Source organism: Pelmatolapia mariae, linkage group LG3_W (assembly GCF_036321145.2).
Source record: "Pelmatolapia mariae isolate MD_Pm_ZW linkage group LG3_W, Pm_UMD_F_2, whole genome shotgun sequence".
Classification (NCBI taxonomy): Eukaryota; Metazoa; Chordata; class Actinopteri; order Cichliformes; family Cichlidae; genus Pelmatolapia; species Pelmatolapia mariae.
The window spans coordinates 86,653,981-86,669,804 of NC_086229.1; the positions used below are offsets into that span (position 1 = coordinate 86,653,981).

The window sequence follows — 15,824 nt, forward strand, 5'->3', positions numbered from 1 at the left end:
TTCACCCGAAAGACAAAACTCCAACACACAGACTTAACAACGTGGTGTATGCTGTACAGTGCAGCGAGGAATGCCCAGACCTCTACATCAGAGAGACCAAACAGCCACTTCACAAGCGCATGGCACAACATAGAAGAGCCACCTCCACAGGACAAGACTCAGCAGTCCATCTGCATCTTAAGGACAAAGGTCAATCTTTCAAGGATGCCAGTGTTCACATTTTGGACAGAGAGGACAGATGGTTTGAAAGAGGAGTGAAAGAGGCCATCTATGTCCACTGTGAGCGACCATCTTTGAACAGAGGCAGTGGTTTACGACACCAACTGTCTGCCATCTATAATCCAGTTTTGAGTTCCCTCCCCAGATGCCTTAACGCCCACTCACATCCTGGGCCATCTGACCTCAGGAATTCACATGACAAGGTGGGGTCAGGTTTCACAATGAGCTCACCCGAAACCCTGGCTGATTAGGTCCCACACCCGCTTTCACACCTTGGCTCATGTGATTAGAGGATCACCAGGGGGTCCTTTGTCCCTCTTTGGGGGGATACTCCCACTGGGTTTAAATCTGGGACTCTCGGCCATTTGACCTTAGAACTGAAGAAGCTTCTCGGATGAGAGGTGAAACGTCTTCAAGCAACTTAAAGAAGTCCAGACGCTTTTCTTTGCTAACTCCTTTGATCATAAATAAATGTTGACATGTTTTAAACTTTACAACAAGGCTCTCTTTTGTCATTTATAAATGTTTAGTAGTCATAAATAAATGGTGTCATGCTTTACACTTTACAATAAGGCTCCAATCTGGCATTTATAAATATTTATTAGCCATTAATAAATGGTTTTATGCTTTACACTTTACAACAAAGCTCCGATTGATAGTTGTGGATATTTATAATGCATTTATAAAGTACAATTTTATATGATAAAAAATATGTTTACAAATGCTGATTGTGCTTACAGGATAGTAACTTAGTCTGAAATGTTTAATATAGCAACTCTAGATGAAATATATAGGTGAACACATTTGGATCACTATTTGGCAAGAAACCGGTCAGGTTTTTCTCTTTCTCACCCTTAACAAATGCATAATAAACCATTAATAATGGTTTATAAAGCATTTACAGACTAATTAATAATATAGCTATAAACTATTTATTAGCATCTATGAGAAAGTAAAGTGGTACCGAATAAAGAATTGCTCCACACTTGCTGGGGTTTGCAATTTGACTGTGATTAGGCTTACATTTCTTTTTTACTAAAGATTTTATTTGTTGATATTCTAAAAATCTAATCTTGTTAATCCCATATTGTATAACTAATCTGTCAAACAGAATAAAGTCTGTTCCATCAAATATATGTTCCAAGTATTTAATTCTTTTACAACTCCAGTCTGGAAAGGTAATCTTATTATTGTTCTGTAGTATGTCAGGTTGTTCGAAATGGGTGTACGTTTGCATGGGATTAAAGACTTTTAGAAACGCCCACCGTGCTAAGAGGAGTTGATGTTGATGCATACATGTTGTCTGATATTTAAGCTAATGAATGGTAGGTCCAAAATCTCTATATTATTGCATATAGTAGCATGCAGCCATGTCTGTTTCTCCCTGGGTCCCAGTGTAAAGTCCATGTGTCTCACTCTGTGTGTTTCCTGTTTGATTTTGACAGTCTCTCATCCCGTGTACAATGTGCTGAGTTTTGCTTCTTCTTGTGTCATAAAGTCTATGCATCACTGTCCAGATGTTTTGCTTCATTAATACTCAAAGTTTAGAGTACATTACGGAGAAACATGTTGGATTTTGAAAGGTTATTAACAAAAATATTCATCTCCTGGAATCTTTTTTTAGTTTAAATATTATATGTACAAATAGTCATAAGACTAAAGCCAGATATACTTATATTTGTAAGAATAATTGCTGTTTAAAGGGGACATGAAAAGCTATACACATAAAAGCTAATTTACACCACTCAGCCCTGCTCTCAAAAACTGACATAGACGTAACTCTGTCTGTAAAGCTGAATTTAGAAATAAATCCGTAAAGTTAAAGTTTTAAACGTGACGTCATGTGGTTGGTCGGTTGCGGCTAATAGACTTAACATTAGTTTATGTTAATAACCAGTCAACTGTCCCACCCTAAAGCCCACTTCTATGTTGAAGAGGGAAACAAAGCAAAGGTTCTTCCAAGGACCATGGGTGGGCAAATAACCTGAAGTTTCCAGTGTATTTGTACTGGTTGGCCGGTGCCACCTCCTATCATGAAGTGTTAAAAGTGTTTAATGTCCCACCACCATAGTCTATGATGTTGTACTGCTGGTGTGGCAGAATTATAGACATGTACAAGAGTTTAGTTTATCTTTTTGCCACAGATGAGCTGGAGAAGCCTGTTAGTTATCCTAAACAGATGCCTTGTAAGGTGCCATGTCACACAAAGACTAAATAACCTGCTTTATTCTTGTAGGACTGAGAACTGTTTGTGAGTACATATTTTACCCAGAAGGAACCTGTTACTGCATAAAGAAATAACACAGCCCTATGTCATGTGACCTACAAAAGGATAGACACAGGGACAATAGAGGTTGGCCTTGAACAAACTGTCATTGTATTTAAGCAGTGAAGCAAAAAAGATAAGGCAGAAAAATGTTTTAGATTTTTCTGTCCTGATACCTTTGCCAAGTTACAGAAAATTTTGTTATACTTTTGCATTGTTATACAAGCAAGAATGCTCTTTAAAGAGTCCAGCAGTAGCTGTGCACTGATAAACCTTGACAGCATACCAACAGAGGCATTTGGAGTGTTTCTTTTTCTTAGACATAGTATTGATATAACATATTTTACTTCAACCTTTACTGAGGACCCAGCTGGGTTGAGGTTTGGACTTGGAATGAGTCACTGGAACCACTTCAATTTTTTATGTTTCCGCAATTCTAATATAGATTTTGGATGTAGAAGAACATAAAAGATCTTTCTGTCAGTCAGATCATTCTTGTTTGCAATAATAGCCAAAGTTTTGTTTGTCTTTTTTCTGACTGTGCTTTTATGATATTGTGGTAATACATTTTAAAATGTACTTTAAGCATTTAAAATACTACAGAACGGTCTTGCTAATAGAGATGGGAAAGGCAAACTAGTTCCTGACTGTTGCACACTGCAAAAGAGTAATGTTCAAACCATGGCAGAGACTGATGTTTTGCACTTCAGAGTCTCTGTCGTGTTTAGTTCCCACAGTGATTGGTTTGTATTTCTAAATGCAGTGTACAAAAACAGCAAGACTTCCTACACAAACGTTGGATTTCAGAAGGTCAGCAAACATTTGGGAGACAAAACAAAAGTACAAGTGAAATGTAACAATCATTTTACATGGTACCACTTTATCAGTCAAATTCACATGAGTAGTGTTTTTGTGCCAGTGTTCCATGAAAGTATAGATATAAGCAGATTCTATCTATGGTGAAAAGAAGTTGAAGACTACCAATGAATCTGGATGTTCATGAACAACCAGATTCATTTGCAAACAGGTTTAAGAGGTTTATTACAAATTCAACCGGTGCAGAGGAAGGGTACGGCGAGCTCCAGGCTGAATCGAGAGAAGCACATCCAAGAGTTGGCAGGCAAGTGACAGTGGCAAGCAAAGTCCTCCAGACTCAGAGCAATTTCTGAAAGTATAGATATGCCTGATGTTTCCCACAACTATAGCTGAGCAATCAGGCAAGGTGTGGAGGAATCGACTAATCTTTAAATCGACAAAAGCATGATGAATGACACCATTTGACAATTACTGTGAAGTGGAGTGGAGCAAAAATGCAGGACGTTAGATTTTATCATACTAATGTGTTCACTTAGGGAGTGCCATTGCTCCTGTTAACAAGTTCTTCCTCTTAACACTCATTTAACAGTAGAATACACTAAAAATTAAAGAATTTAATTCCCACAAAATTAGACTGAAAGCACAAAACAAAATCTTTAGGAATTTGTGGCAAAAGAATGAGCAAACTAACTGCAAAATGACTCTGCTTATGCAATTTTTGATGCTTTTCGGTGAAAATGTAGTGAAGCAATGTTAATCCATTTAAACATTCATGATAAAAGCTACTCAAAGCATTCATAAAAGTCAACCAGTGATACAGCAGGTAAAATAAGTATCAAACAGGCCACCAATTTTCAAATTAAATATATTTCTAAAGATACAATGGATATGAAATTCTCAGATATTGGTAACAGCCCATCACATCCAGCCCTGTATTCTTAAAAAATGTGTACACTTTGCTTTGGAAAGAAATTATATTTCCTGTGACCAGTGCAGTAAAGAATAAGGCTACATGTTTTTAGATTTTACTTTCTGTTACTGGCATGGAGCGATTCAGCACAAAGAATTCTCTTTTACTTCCTTAAATCTTATCTATGCTGTTCACATGATCTTTAAATACTCACTGAGCAATGGTAAGACTTTAAACAAGTTTTTCGACAGGTTAGTGCTAAGCAGCATGCACACTTAGAAACATCTGAAGTACGTGGAGTTAAAATAGTGGTAAGAGCAATCTATATCCACTTTATTTTTCCACTCCAAAATATGGGTGAATGAGCTAATAATGTAACTAATTACACTGTTGTTCATCTTTTCTTAGTTGTAACTCATGGATTATATGGTGATCATCTTTGTGCTGATAGGTTGGTGCCCCTTTTTGATTAATTCTGTTTGTATTTTTGTTTGTTCTGAACAATTTCACCTCACAGCTCCAGAAACCTATATACTCAGGGATTTTTGTGTAAACCCTAAATATGGAAAAAAAACAAAACAAAACAAAAACAGTTGTGAATGTTGAATGAGTGTATTTTATTTAGGTTAAGATTTTGTCACTGAACAAAAGATATTTTCCCTCTTTTGGTAAATGGGTAAGCATGAATACAAAAGAAAAGATGAAAGCTATAAATTCATGATAATATCTATATATTAACAATATGAATCAATAATAGCACTTTGCAAAGAGATTTTTGATTTATTTTATTTGATTGTTTGTTTGTTTGTTTGTTTGTTTTTGCTTAAAAGTTGGCGCCAAACAAAAATGTCACAAAGGACAACAAAGTTCTGTGAAACCTTACAGTAATGTTAAACTGAACACTACCAAAATAAAAGACAATGCTTTGTTTCAGGAGCGCTGGTTAATGGTACACTTAGTCAAACTCATCAGTACTACTATGTGAGCAACTCACTGAACTGGACGGAGGCACAGAGCCACTGCAGAGATGTCTACACTGACCTGGCCACCATAGAAAGCACAACTGACGTTGATGCTGTCAGAAGCATTGCAACAAACACAAGTAAGCTCTTAACACTAGTATTATATATGTAACATATAGGCAGCACGGTGGCACGGTGGTTAGCACTGTTGCCGCACAGCAAGAAGGTGAGAAATGTAAATGGATTATATAAAACTAAATAAATTATTTACTTTAGGTTGTTAAAGAAGAACAACAATTCCAGTTTGTGGTTATTTCTGCATTGAAAAGTCTCATTTTTATTTAATGAGCATCTTTTTGAACAGGTAAGGCATGGATAGGTCTCCATGATGACCTAGAAAACAGTTGGAGATGGTCCCTAAATGACAGCAGCTTCTACGGTCAAGGAGAGACAACATTTAGAAACTGGTACACCAATCAGCCCGACAATCTTAATGGACAGCAATACTGTGTGGCAATTTTAAGTGGGAGTCCATACAATGGTACATGGGATGACCGTGACTGTGACGGCATGCTAAACTTTGTGTGCTATAATGGTAAGTTTATAAGAATTTAAAATAATATTTCTGATGGTTTGCACATTAAGAAATGTTCCCCCACAATTATGAAAAAATCTATAATTAGATCACTTTTTTTCTCAATGAACACAACACATATTAGAGATTTTACAGATATCCATTTTGACATGTTGTATTTCTTCGTTTCTTCCCTATATTTTAAGGTACAGTAAATGGTCAAGAATCTTTTGTTAAGGTTAATTTGCTTATGAACTGGACTGAAGCTCAAAGTTTCTGCAGGAAGAATTATGTTGATCTACCCAGGTACAGGATTCATCCATCCCTATTGACGTCTACAAGAAATAATATTTGTTTCTAAGATTATGAAGTCATGAAAATGAGATGCAGACACGATGATCTTTTCATTCATTTCAATTAAGGTTGCACTACACATTGTATGATGTACATCATGCAATGTGTAGTGCAACCTTAATTGTCTCTTTACCTACAAGATGTAAATGTTGAATTATTGTTGGTTTTCAAGATGGCGGCTTAAAGTAAGGTTGTACCAGAGAGTGCTAGCACGCCAGTTCACTGATTTTACACTGATAACCCGCAGTTAAAGCTGCAACACGGATACTAACTATTTGTAAGTCTGGGATGAGCATCAGCAACTACTTTTTGAAACCGTCCGACAACATGCCGCGAAGGAAAGCTGCAGTGTCTGACGCCGCAGAGGGCTCCAACCTACAGAGCGGAGAAGCTAACGAGGGGACGAGTATGGGAGCTGACGCGGAGTTGGTTATTAGATCGGAACCAGCAGTCCGCGAGGTGATTCGGGAAGTAACTGCGAACCTCACTAAAGTTATTGAAGATAAACTTGGACCAGTCTCTCTGCTTTTACAAGCGCAAGGAAAGCAGCTGGAGGACCATGAGACAAGGATAAAGGAAGCGGAGGCCCGGATCTCGGTTTTGGAGGACGCCACCAATCCAGCGCTGGATAAGCTCCAGTCGCTGGAGAAACGGGTAAAGGAGCTCTCGGAGTGCATTGATGATTTGGAAAATAGAGGGAGGAGGAAAAATATCCGTATCATCGGTCTCCCGCAGGGCACAGAAGGTAGCAATCCTATCAGTTTTTTTGAGTCCTGGCTGCCTGAGCTTCTCAATATCAAAACAAAAGCTGGTCGAGTTAAAGTGGAAAGAGCGCACCGCACAGTAGCACAATCCCCGTCCTCTGGACAGAGAGCACGTCCTGCACTGGTGAGGTTGCACAATTATCAAGACAAACAGCAGATCATGAACGCAGCATGGGCGATGAGTAGGGATAACCAGCCCTTGAAGCACGGGAACGCCACAGTGATGATTTTCCAGGATTACTCAGCCGCAGTTGTACGTAAACGGAAAAGTTTTGACCAGGTAAAGAAGCGCCTTAGGTCCATTGGAGCTGACTATAGGCAGATTTACCCCGCTTTGCTTAGGGTGACCCATCGCGGATCCACTAAGATCTTCAGAGATGCGGCGGAGGTAGAATGCTTCATCGAGTCGCTGGACTTAACCCCTGCAGCTGATGACGAGTGAGAGCTGATTTCTCTTTCTGTTTTTTGGATGTTACATACATGGAGTTCCACTATCATTACCGTTCGCTATGAGGTCGACTAGAATCATTCTGCGGAACATTTGTGGTATGTTGTGAGCTAGAACTCCTGGGGTGTTATTTTTTCTCTTTTTTCTTTTGGGCAGGGAAGTATCTTCTGCTGTTAGGAAACCTCTACACTCGAGCTCCTCCATTTCAGGAGGGGAACAGTGGGTTCTTCTTATTTTTGTTTTGTTTTGGTAATGTTTAGTAGTGTCTGTTTAGCTTGGTATTTGTTTACCTGTTTTGTTTTGGCCCGGCTCTGTTTTTATGTTTACCTGAGTTACTGTCATTATTTAATTTTAGGAAGATGTGTAGAATACTCCAGACCCTATCTGAATAATAAAAGACCAGCATGTCAACAGTGAACATATGCACCTGGAATGTGAATGGTATCCATACGCCTGTTAAGCGAAGAAAAGTCTTGAATTATCTCAGGTGTGAGCAAGTCCACATTGCTTTATTACAGGAGACGCATTTGAACCCTGTGGAACATGCTAAACTAGCGCAGGGGGGATTTGGGCAAGTTTTTTTTTTTCATCCTTTACATCAAGGAGCAGGGGTACAGTTATATTAATTAGGAAAAATCTACCATTCACACCTCTTGATTGTATAAGGGATACTGAGGGCCATTTTGTTATAGTGAAAGGTGTTTTATACGGAGAGGAAATTGCCATTATGAATATTTACTGTCCCCCTGGTCACCCGGGAGACTTTTCGATTACAGCCTTCACAAAATTTGTGGACTTAAATGTTAAGAACTCATTCATTGGAGGGGACTTTAACTGTCATTTTAATCCAATTTTGGATAAATCTCCTCAGGGTAAACCATCTCTTTCACTTCAAGCCAAGACCCTCGTTACCTTATGTAGGGAACTGGATTATGTCGACGTGTGGAGGGCACAGCATCCTGCAAATAAGGAATTTACCTTTTTCTCTAAAGTACATACTTGTTATACAAGAATTGACTACTTCTTTGTCCCAAACCTTATTTTGCCATCAGTTACATTTAGCTCAATTGGTAATATAGTTATATCAGACCATGCAGCAGTTTTCCTTCATTGTAATGTCAGGAATCCGGCCCCCCAGGATAGACATTGGCACTTTGACCCCTCTATTCTGTACGATCTTGGATTGACAGGCTGCCTCACAGAGGAACTTGGACAGTTCTTGTTAATTAATACACCCTCCACGGATAACCCGTCGCTACTCTGGGAGACATTAAAGGCCTACTCAAGAGGTCTCATCATTTCATATACTAAAGGGAAAAAGCGTAGACAAGCAGAGCAACGGAAGGTTTTGGAATCCAAGCTAAAACACACAGAAGGCGATTATCTTAAAAAACCTTCTAAGGGCAAACTCAAAGAAATTTATGCTCTACGTTCTGCATTAGACTGTCTACTGACGAAAGATGCAGTGACTAAAATTAGATTTGCTAAGCAAAAGTTATATGAACATGGTGACAAACCTGGGAAATACTTGACTAAGAAGAAATCAGACTCTCAGAATATCATTTCATTCGGTACCACTTTACAATAAGACTCCCCTTATAGATGGCTAATAAATAGTTTATAGCTATATTATTAATTAATCTGTAAATGCTTTATAAACCATTATTAATGGTTTATTATGCATTAGTTAAGTGTGAGAAAGAGAAAAAACTGACCGGTTTCTTGCCAAATAGTGAGCCAAATGTGTTCACCTATATATTTCATCTAGAGTTGCTATATTAAACATTTCAGACTAAGTTACTATCCTGTAAGCACAATCAGCATTTGTAAACATATTTTTTATCATATAAAATTGTATTTCATAAATGCATTATAAATAACCACAACTATCAATTGGAGCTTTGTTGTAAAGTGTAAAGCATAAAACCATTTATTAATGACTACGAAGCATTTATAAATGCCAGATGGGAGCCTTATTGTAAAGTGTAAAGCATAACACCATTTATTAATGACTAACAAACATTTATAAATGACAAAAGAGAGCCTTGTTGTAAAGTTTAAAACATGTCAACATTTATTTATGATCAACAAACATTTCTAAGTATTACTGGGCATTACTATAAAAAGTATAAAGCACCAACAGTTATTTAGCATTGCTAAACTTATAACCAAGCCTTTTAAAGGTAGCTAAAACTATATTAAGGAAACAAATCCCATCCCTAAATTCACCTCTGGCATAAAACAAAGGAAAAATATAATAATTATAATATAATAAATTATTATACCTTAACTGAAACTGCACAGCTGTATTATTTACTCTACACACATTTATACAAATCAAAACATTAAAAAAAACAATAAAATAAACTAACAGGTAAATCTCTTAGTTGTGTGGAAACTCAACACACACGTCAACAGATCTTTGAAAAATGGTTGGTTTTGCAGATCTTTTCTTCAGTTCAATATGCTCAAAACAAACAAAACCACTTAGAACAAATTAGGGTTTCAGACAGATTTCCCTCTTTGAATTGGAAGCAAAGTACCAGCGGCCTTCATACTTTCTATTTAGTTTTTTACTTCATCACTGCCTTGAATTGCAGCCTCACATAGCTTAGCAAAAGCTAGTACCGTCTCTCCACTAGGCCTATTGGACAGTAGCTCCTGGTAAACATTGGGGACCGCAATAGCAAGCTCCCCAACTGATGAAGTGGACACAACAGTGTTCCTGTCGAGCCCATGCTTCTGAAAAGCTTTGGTCATGGTCTTCGTCTTTGGAAATGTCTTGAGGAGAGATTTGTATCGCTGCACAATGTCATTTGGCGTTTGAACTGAAAATGAAAACAAAACAAATAATTAGAAAAGCAAATGCTCAAAGCATACTAATCTATATGTATATATACACACATAGACAGATAGATAGATATGACGTAGCAAACACATAGTAGTTTTTAGAACAAATTAAAATCATAATACCATCTTTTATGTCACATTTATAGTATCCTCTTCTGTAAAATCTTCTCTTCCAAAATCTTTTGCTCACCACGCTGCCGGAGCTTCTTCTGCTCCTTCTTGGGTTTCTTGGCTCTTGAATGCTTTTTCTTGTATTTGTGCTTTCGCTTCTTTGGGGATAAAGATGAGGATGACCACACAGACGATACAGATGAAGATGCGGAAGATGAATCTGAGTTTTCATAAGCCTTTGAGGAAAATGGATCATTGAATGGTTCATCTTTAGGTTGCTCTGCAGGATGCAAACAACAAAATGGCTGGTTTTAGAAACAAGATATTTTACACCACTCAGATTACACTGAGTGACAAAGATGTGCAGAGTAGCTGCTACTTCAAAGTCCCCCTGTTTTTCAGTTACACAATCGATGATTTAGTAAGCTTACGTGCTTAAAGAGAATGAGGATTTTGTTAAAGAAAATCATCATGTGAATAAAGTGTATATATATATATATGTATATATATATATATATATATATATATATATATATTAGGGGTCCAACGATACTCGTATCGATATTGAACCGTTCGATACAGTGCTTTCGGTTCGGTACGCAGGTGTATCGAAAAATACAAAATTTTTAATTTATTTTATCAACTTTTCTTCTGACGATGCTGTCTGTGTTGAGATCTCAGTGGATCTGCGTTCGACTACTCCGCCTAGGCTCCACTGTCGAGCGCAGATCCACTGAGCGCAGCGCAAGCTAGCAAGACAGAAGCTAAACTCGTTGCAACATGGCAAATTGAACCTCCCCCACCCTCAGATCTGGCCTTTGGAACTATTTTGGTCTTCATGTGAAGTATGACCCTGAAGGTAAGCGCGTCATGGACAAAAGTAAAACAGTATGTCGGATGTGCCACGCAATGCTCAATTACATGGGTGGGAACTACTGCGTTAGCGCAGTTTGCTCGTTAACGTGTTGACACCATCCACCCCCACGTACGGGGCCATCCACGGTAGCTCGTTAACGGAGATTTGCCGTGTTGTGGCGTTAACGTCATTTCAGATTAACGCTGACAGCACTAGTGGGAACACAATGAATATGACTGCACATTTGCATCATCTGCATCATCCTAGTGCAAAGACAAGTGGAAGTAGACAAAAACAACAAGCACGCATGCTACAAACTTTACCCGAGTCATTTAGACAGCCGTTAGCACATGATTCTCCTTATGGGGACCTGATATGTTTAATATGCTGCTGAGAGTGTACCCCAGAAGAAGCATATAGTATAGCTTTTATTTTGGAAAGAGCCATTTCTCTGTAATAAACTCTCTTTTCCAAAGATGAGGGATTTCTCCATCAGATATTTATTTTTTTATTACTTTGTCGTTTCAGCAACATTAAATTTAAAAACTGTACTTTTGAGTTAAAATATATATTTATAATTTTAATAAATGACAAATTAAAAAAGCATGAACATTTTTTTGTATCGAAAAAATATCGAACCGTGACACCAAAGTATCGAACCGAACCGAACCGTGAATTTTGTGTATCGTTGCACCCCTAATATATATATATATACACACTTAAAGTTAACTGACTAAAATCTTTTAATCAACACAATGACAATAAGGGAACTTCACTGGGATTGATAAATTATCTAATGTATCTAAAATAAAAATAATGCTTACGAAACAAGTCTAGTTTCATACTTGTAAGGGATGATAGCTGACTTCGGAGAAAATCTCTCTCTCCTTCCAGTTCTTCAATTCTCTTCTTTTGCCACTCCAGTTTCTCCTCAAGAAAAGTCAGTTTCTCTCGCTCCTTGTTAAGAAGGGCAATTGCAGTAGGGGCAGGATTAGAAGAAGAATCTAAAGAACAAACAATTATTAAATTACAATACTAAAATAATTTATAATCTAAACTTGGGAAACTCAAATAAAATATTGATTAAAAACGGTTACAATTTAAATTTATAAAAAGCCACTTTGTAAAAAAGTTATGTTATATACACCTATGGTGGTTCAGACATTTCTAAAACAAGGCAAATAATTCTTATGTGTACTGCCTTACCGGGTGTTTACAGTTTTTCTCGATTGCTTAAACACTTTTCTTGAAACTATGACTCGTATTCTCAAAACAGTAAACACAAATCCATAACGTCTCACCCAATTTCCCAAACACTGTATTTTCAGGTCAAAATTAAGCTCTACACTCAAAACCATTCACTCTTGCTGAAAAAACAAACTTTGCCCACAGACATCACACACAAGGCCTCAAAAACACACACACTACAACATAGTCTTACACATTGGTGCAATAAATTTAAAACAATATTTCAAAAACTGGCAAGTTATGTTGCTTGTGGTTCTTCCCCTCAAAAACCTTTTCACATCATGAACACAAAAGATCCAATGTACATACAGTGGCACATTTTTATTCATGTACCATACAGTACAACACACATCAAAAACATTATTCCACCTCAGCATCCTGTCTGTGGTCTGGGTCAGGCCCGGGAATCTCATCCACATCACAGGCTATATTGGCCCTGGCCAGGCAGCGGGGGTAAAATCCTCTTGCATGCCTGATCCACCACTGGCATGCATCTACTGATATGTATAGGCAGGCTTCTTCCACGACCCGGAGGAGGTGAACACGGACATAAGGTTCTCTGTCATACACTTTCTACCGCCACGCCGAAAATAACTCCTCTATTGGGTTTAGAAAGGGAGAGTATGCAGGCAGAAAGATGTTAGAAAACCTTGGGTTATTGGTAAACCAGTCATGAACCAGAGCAGTGTGATGGAAGCTGACATTACACCAAACAACAGCATAGTGAGGCTGCTCTGGCTGTGCTGGTTCACTGTAGTCCCGCTGGAACATATGTTGTCTTAGGCCATCAAGAAAAGCAAGGAGAAGCATAGTGTTATAGGGTCCTAGAATGGCATGGCGGTGGAGTACCCCTCGTTGGCTGATGGCTGCGCACAGAGTGACATTCCCTCCACGCTGACCAGGGACATTTACAATAGCCCAATGGCCAATTATGTTCCTCCACCTCCTCCTTGGTGTCCTAGACCTCCTTTTCCTCCTCAACCTCTTCCTTTGCATCTCTTTGAATCCATTGTTTCAAACCTGAATGAGTTTCTGATTGATGTGTGATAAATTTTGACTCGTAGTGTTTCCACTTGGTTAATTGTGTGCTAATTGAGCTCAAGCTGTGCTGACTTAAGTTAACATTATTGAATGCAAGTGCTTTCTAAATGGCCACATGGTGTAAGCACTGAAAAATGTAGGGATTTGTGTGTAGAGTTTTGCAGTAACAGTTCACCACATCTGACTCATGTGTTAAAGCAGGGGAATAGTGTTTATAGTTCAGGGAAACGGGTGTGGTTTTTGAAAAATAGCATTATGGTTTTGAAATTTTAGTTCAAAAGATTGGTTATAGTGTTTAAGCAATCGAGAAAAACTGTAATATAAATTTAATGATGCACATAAACAAAACTAAAAATATACAACTAAGTGATATCAATCGTTTGGAATAACCAATAGTAATAGAGCTATTCACATGTTATGTGATGTTAGTTAGCCACTGTAGCTAGCAGCCAAATGGCTCGGTAGCTAGGTAGCTAGCATTATACTCACCGTCATGTCTAACTGCTGACGTCGTTGGCTTAGTGCAATCTAGATCATCCAGTCTCTGCTTTTTGTATCTCTTCGAATGTGTGCTGTGTAGGTCGCAGATGCACACAAATTTTTATCTTCTGCTCCATCCATGGCGCAGCAACTTGAACGAGCGCCTTCAGTGTGTCTGTTTGTGCCCCTTTGGCTTGACCTTCCAGAGCGCTCCACTGGCTGTCACGCTCTGATACGAGGGGCTTTCCTTAATAAAGTTAACTGTGATTGGATGTTTGTATAAGCTCCACTGCGTTTAAATTGAGTTTGTTTTCCCTCCCTCTGGCGGCAGAACATATTTTTTTTAGCATGAATCCAGCGGGTAGATCTACATAGCAAAGTCGGAGATACATTATAACAGGTGAGACAATCCTCTTTTTTGTGTGGGACTATTTTTGATTATAGGGCTTGTTTTATATAGCATGTGAAGTTCTTTAGCTCTGCACTAGACTCCCATAGAGTATCTTACGGTGTTTCGAGGTGATAATAAAATAAATTACTCATTTTTTCCACCAGAATGTCTTTGGGAATGAAATTGCGCGCCAGAATAGAAGGAAAACAAACTAAATATAAGGCACTGAGGCTCATTAAATGGCTGCAGAAGAAACACCTGCTAAAAAAAAGAAGCTTAGATGCCCTGTTTGTCATCATAAGATGAAAATGATTTCCGTGGTGAAGAAAGACCAATATATGTGGTATGTATAATGCATGATAATGTAGTGCATGTAGTAAATATAACAAAATATTTCTGTTATCAATGCAAGAGGCAGCATTAACCCCTTTTCATTATTATTTTCTTCATACTTAATTTTGTGATTTTCTTTTCAATTAATGGTCTTGTTTAAGGGTCCATTGCTTTACTTATCTCACTGGTATGTTCTCAGGTGCTGCAAAAGAGCAAGTCATAGGAAAGTTTCCAGAACAATTAGAACTGGCTCCCTCTTTGAGAAATCAAAAACATCTCTTTTCAGTTGGATGAAGTTCATTTACAGGTATATGTAGATGTAGACATTAATAGCAATGCACCTTTCATAATTGAACACCAATACAAGACTTGTGAAATAAAATTAGGGCCTCATTAAGTAATAATTATCTCAATTTCTATCACAGATTTTCACAAGGGCTCAGGCTCAGACAAATAGATATGATCGATGATGAAGTGGCTGGCAGCTCCAGAACACTAAGTAGCATGGCAGTACACATTCGACATGTTTGTATACGTGCAATTAAAAGACACAGAATAAACAATGGTCACCATCTTGGTGGTGACAGAGAATTTGTGGTTATAGATGAAAGCTGTCTCCGTCATCAGCGAAAGGTTGGCAAACTCTCAGACAGGTTTGTTAGAATCAATGCAGATCTGAATGTGTCCTCTAAACATGGAAACCTTTACCATAGGTAAAAAAATTAGTTTTCAATGTAGTAACTATATTATTAGTGCAACAAATAAAATAAAAAATCAGTTAATAAATATATATTTACTATTATAATTACTTGAATATTTTAACATTTGAGTAAGAATTAAAATATTTCAACAAAAACATACTTTTAATCCCAAAAGGAAATTAAAATACAGAAAACAGGTATTCAACCAACATCTTGGCCATCCTGTTAGGTAGTGAAGTTAAAATCCAATTTACTTTAATAACAGGATTATGACTAAAATTTTAAGAAGCAACCATCTTTTTGAATGTTTCTTTGTAGATATTCTGTTTAATTTTATTCTTTTTGTTTTCATTATGCACATGGAGGCTTTGGAAATGCATGGAAAAGGAAGAAATGGGTATTTGGAATGATGGGAATTAAAGACAAAAGGCGAAGACTCGTGTTAAAACTTGTTGAAAAATGATCAAGGCGCCACCTTGTTCCTCTGATCAGACAGCATG

At 37.7% G+C, this 15,824-nt stretch overlaps 1 protein-coding gene across 1 annotated transcript; it reads right to left on the bottom strand.

The window, feature by feature from the left end:
• Positions 1-9,878: 9,878 nt before the first annotated feature.
• LOC134624037 (coiled-coil domain-containing protein 106-like) lies at positions 9,879-13,914 on the bottom strand. Its single transcript, XM_063469026.1, has 4 exons — positions 13,909-13,914; positions 11,976-12,087; positions 10,354-10,554; positions 9,879-10,141 (listed from the first exon to the last, which is right to left on the bottom strand). The coding sequence occupies exons 1-4, from the start codon at positions 13,912-13,914 to the stop codon at positions 9,879-9,881; spliced, it is 582 nt and encodes a 193-aa protein (XP_063325096.1).
• Between the last annotated feature and the right edge of the window lie 1,910 nt (positions 13,915-15,824).

What these genes read in the sequence shown, in the direction of transcription:
- LOC134624037 (XM_063469026.1), bottom strand. An exon ending in TCAGCTATCATCCCTTACAA is followed by an intron (nt 10,555 to 11,975) that starts GTATGAAACTAG and finishes TGCATCCTGCAG; the next exon opens with AGCAACCTAAAGATGAACCA. An exon ending in GAAGAAGCTCCGGCAGCGTG is followed by an intron (nt 10,142 to 10,353) that starts GTGAGCAAAAGA and finishes TTTCATTTTCAG; the next exon opens with TTCAAACGCCAAATGACATT.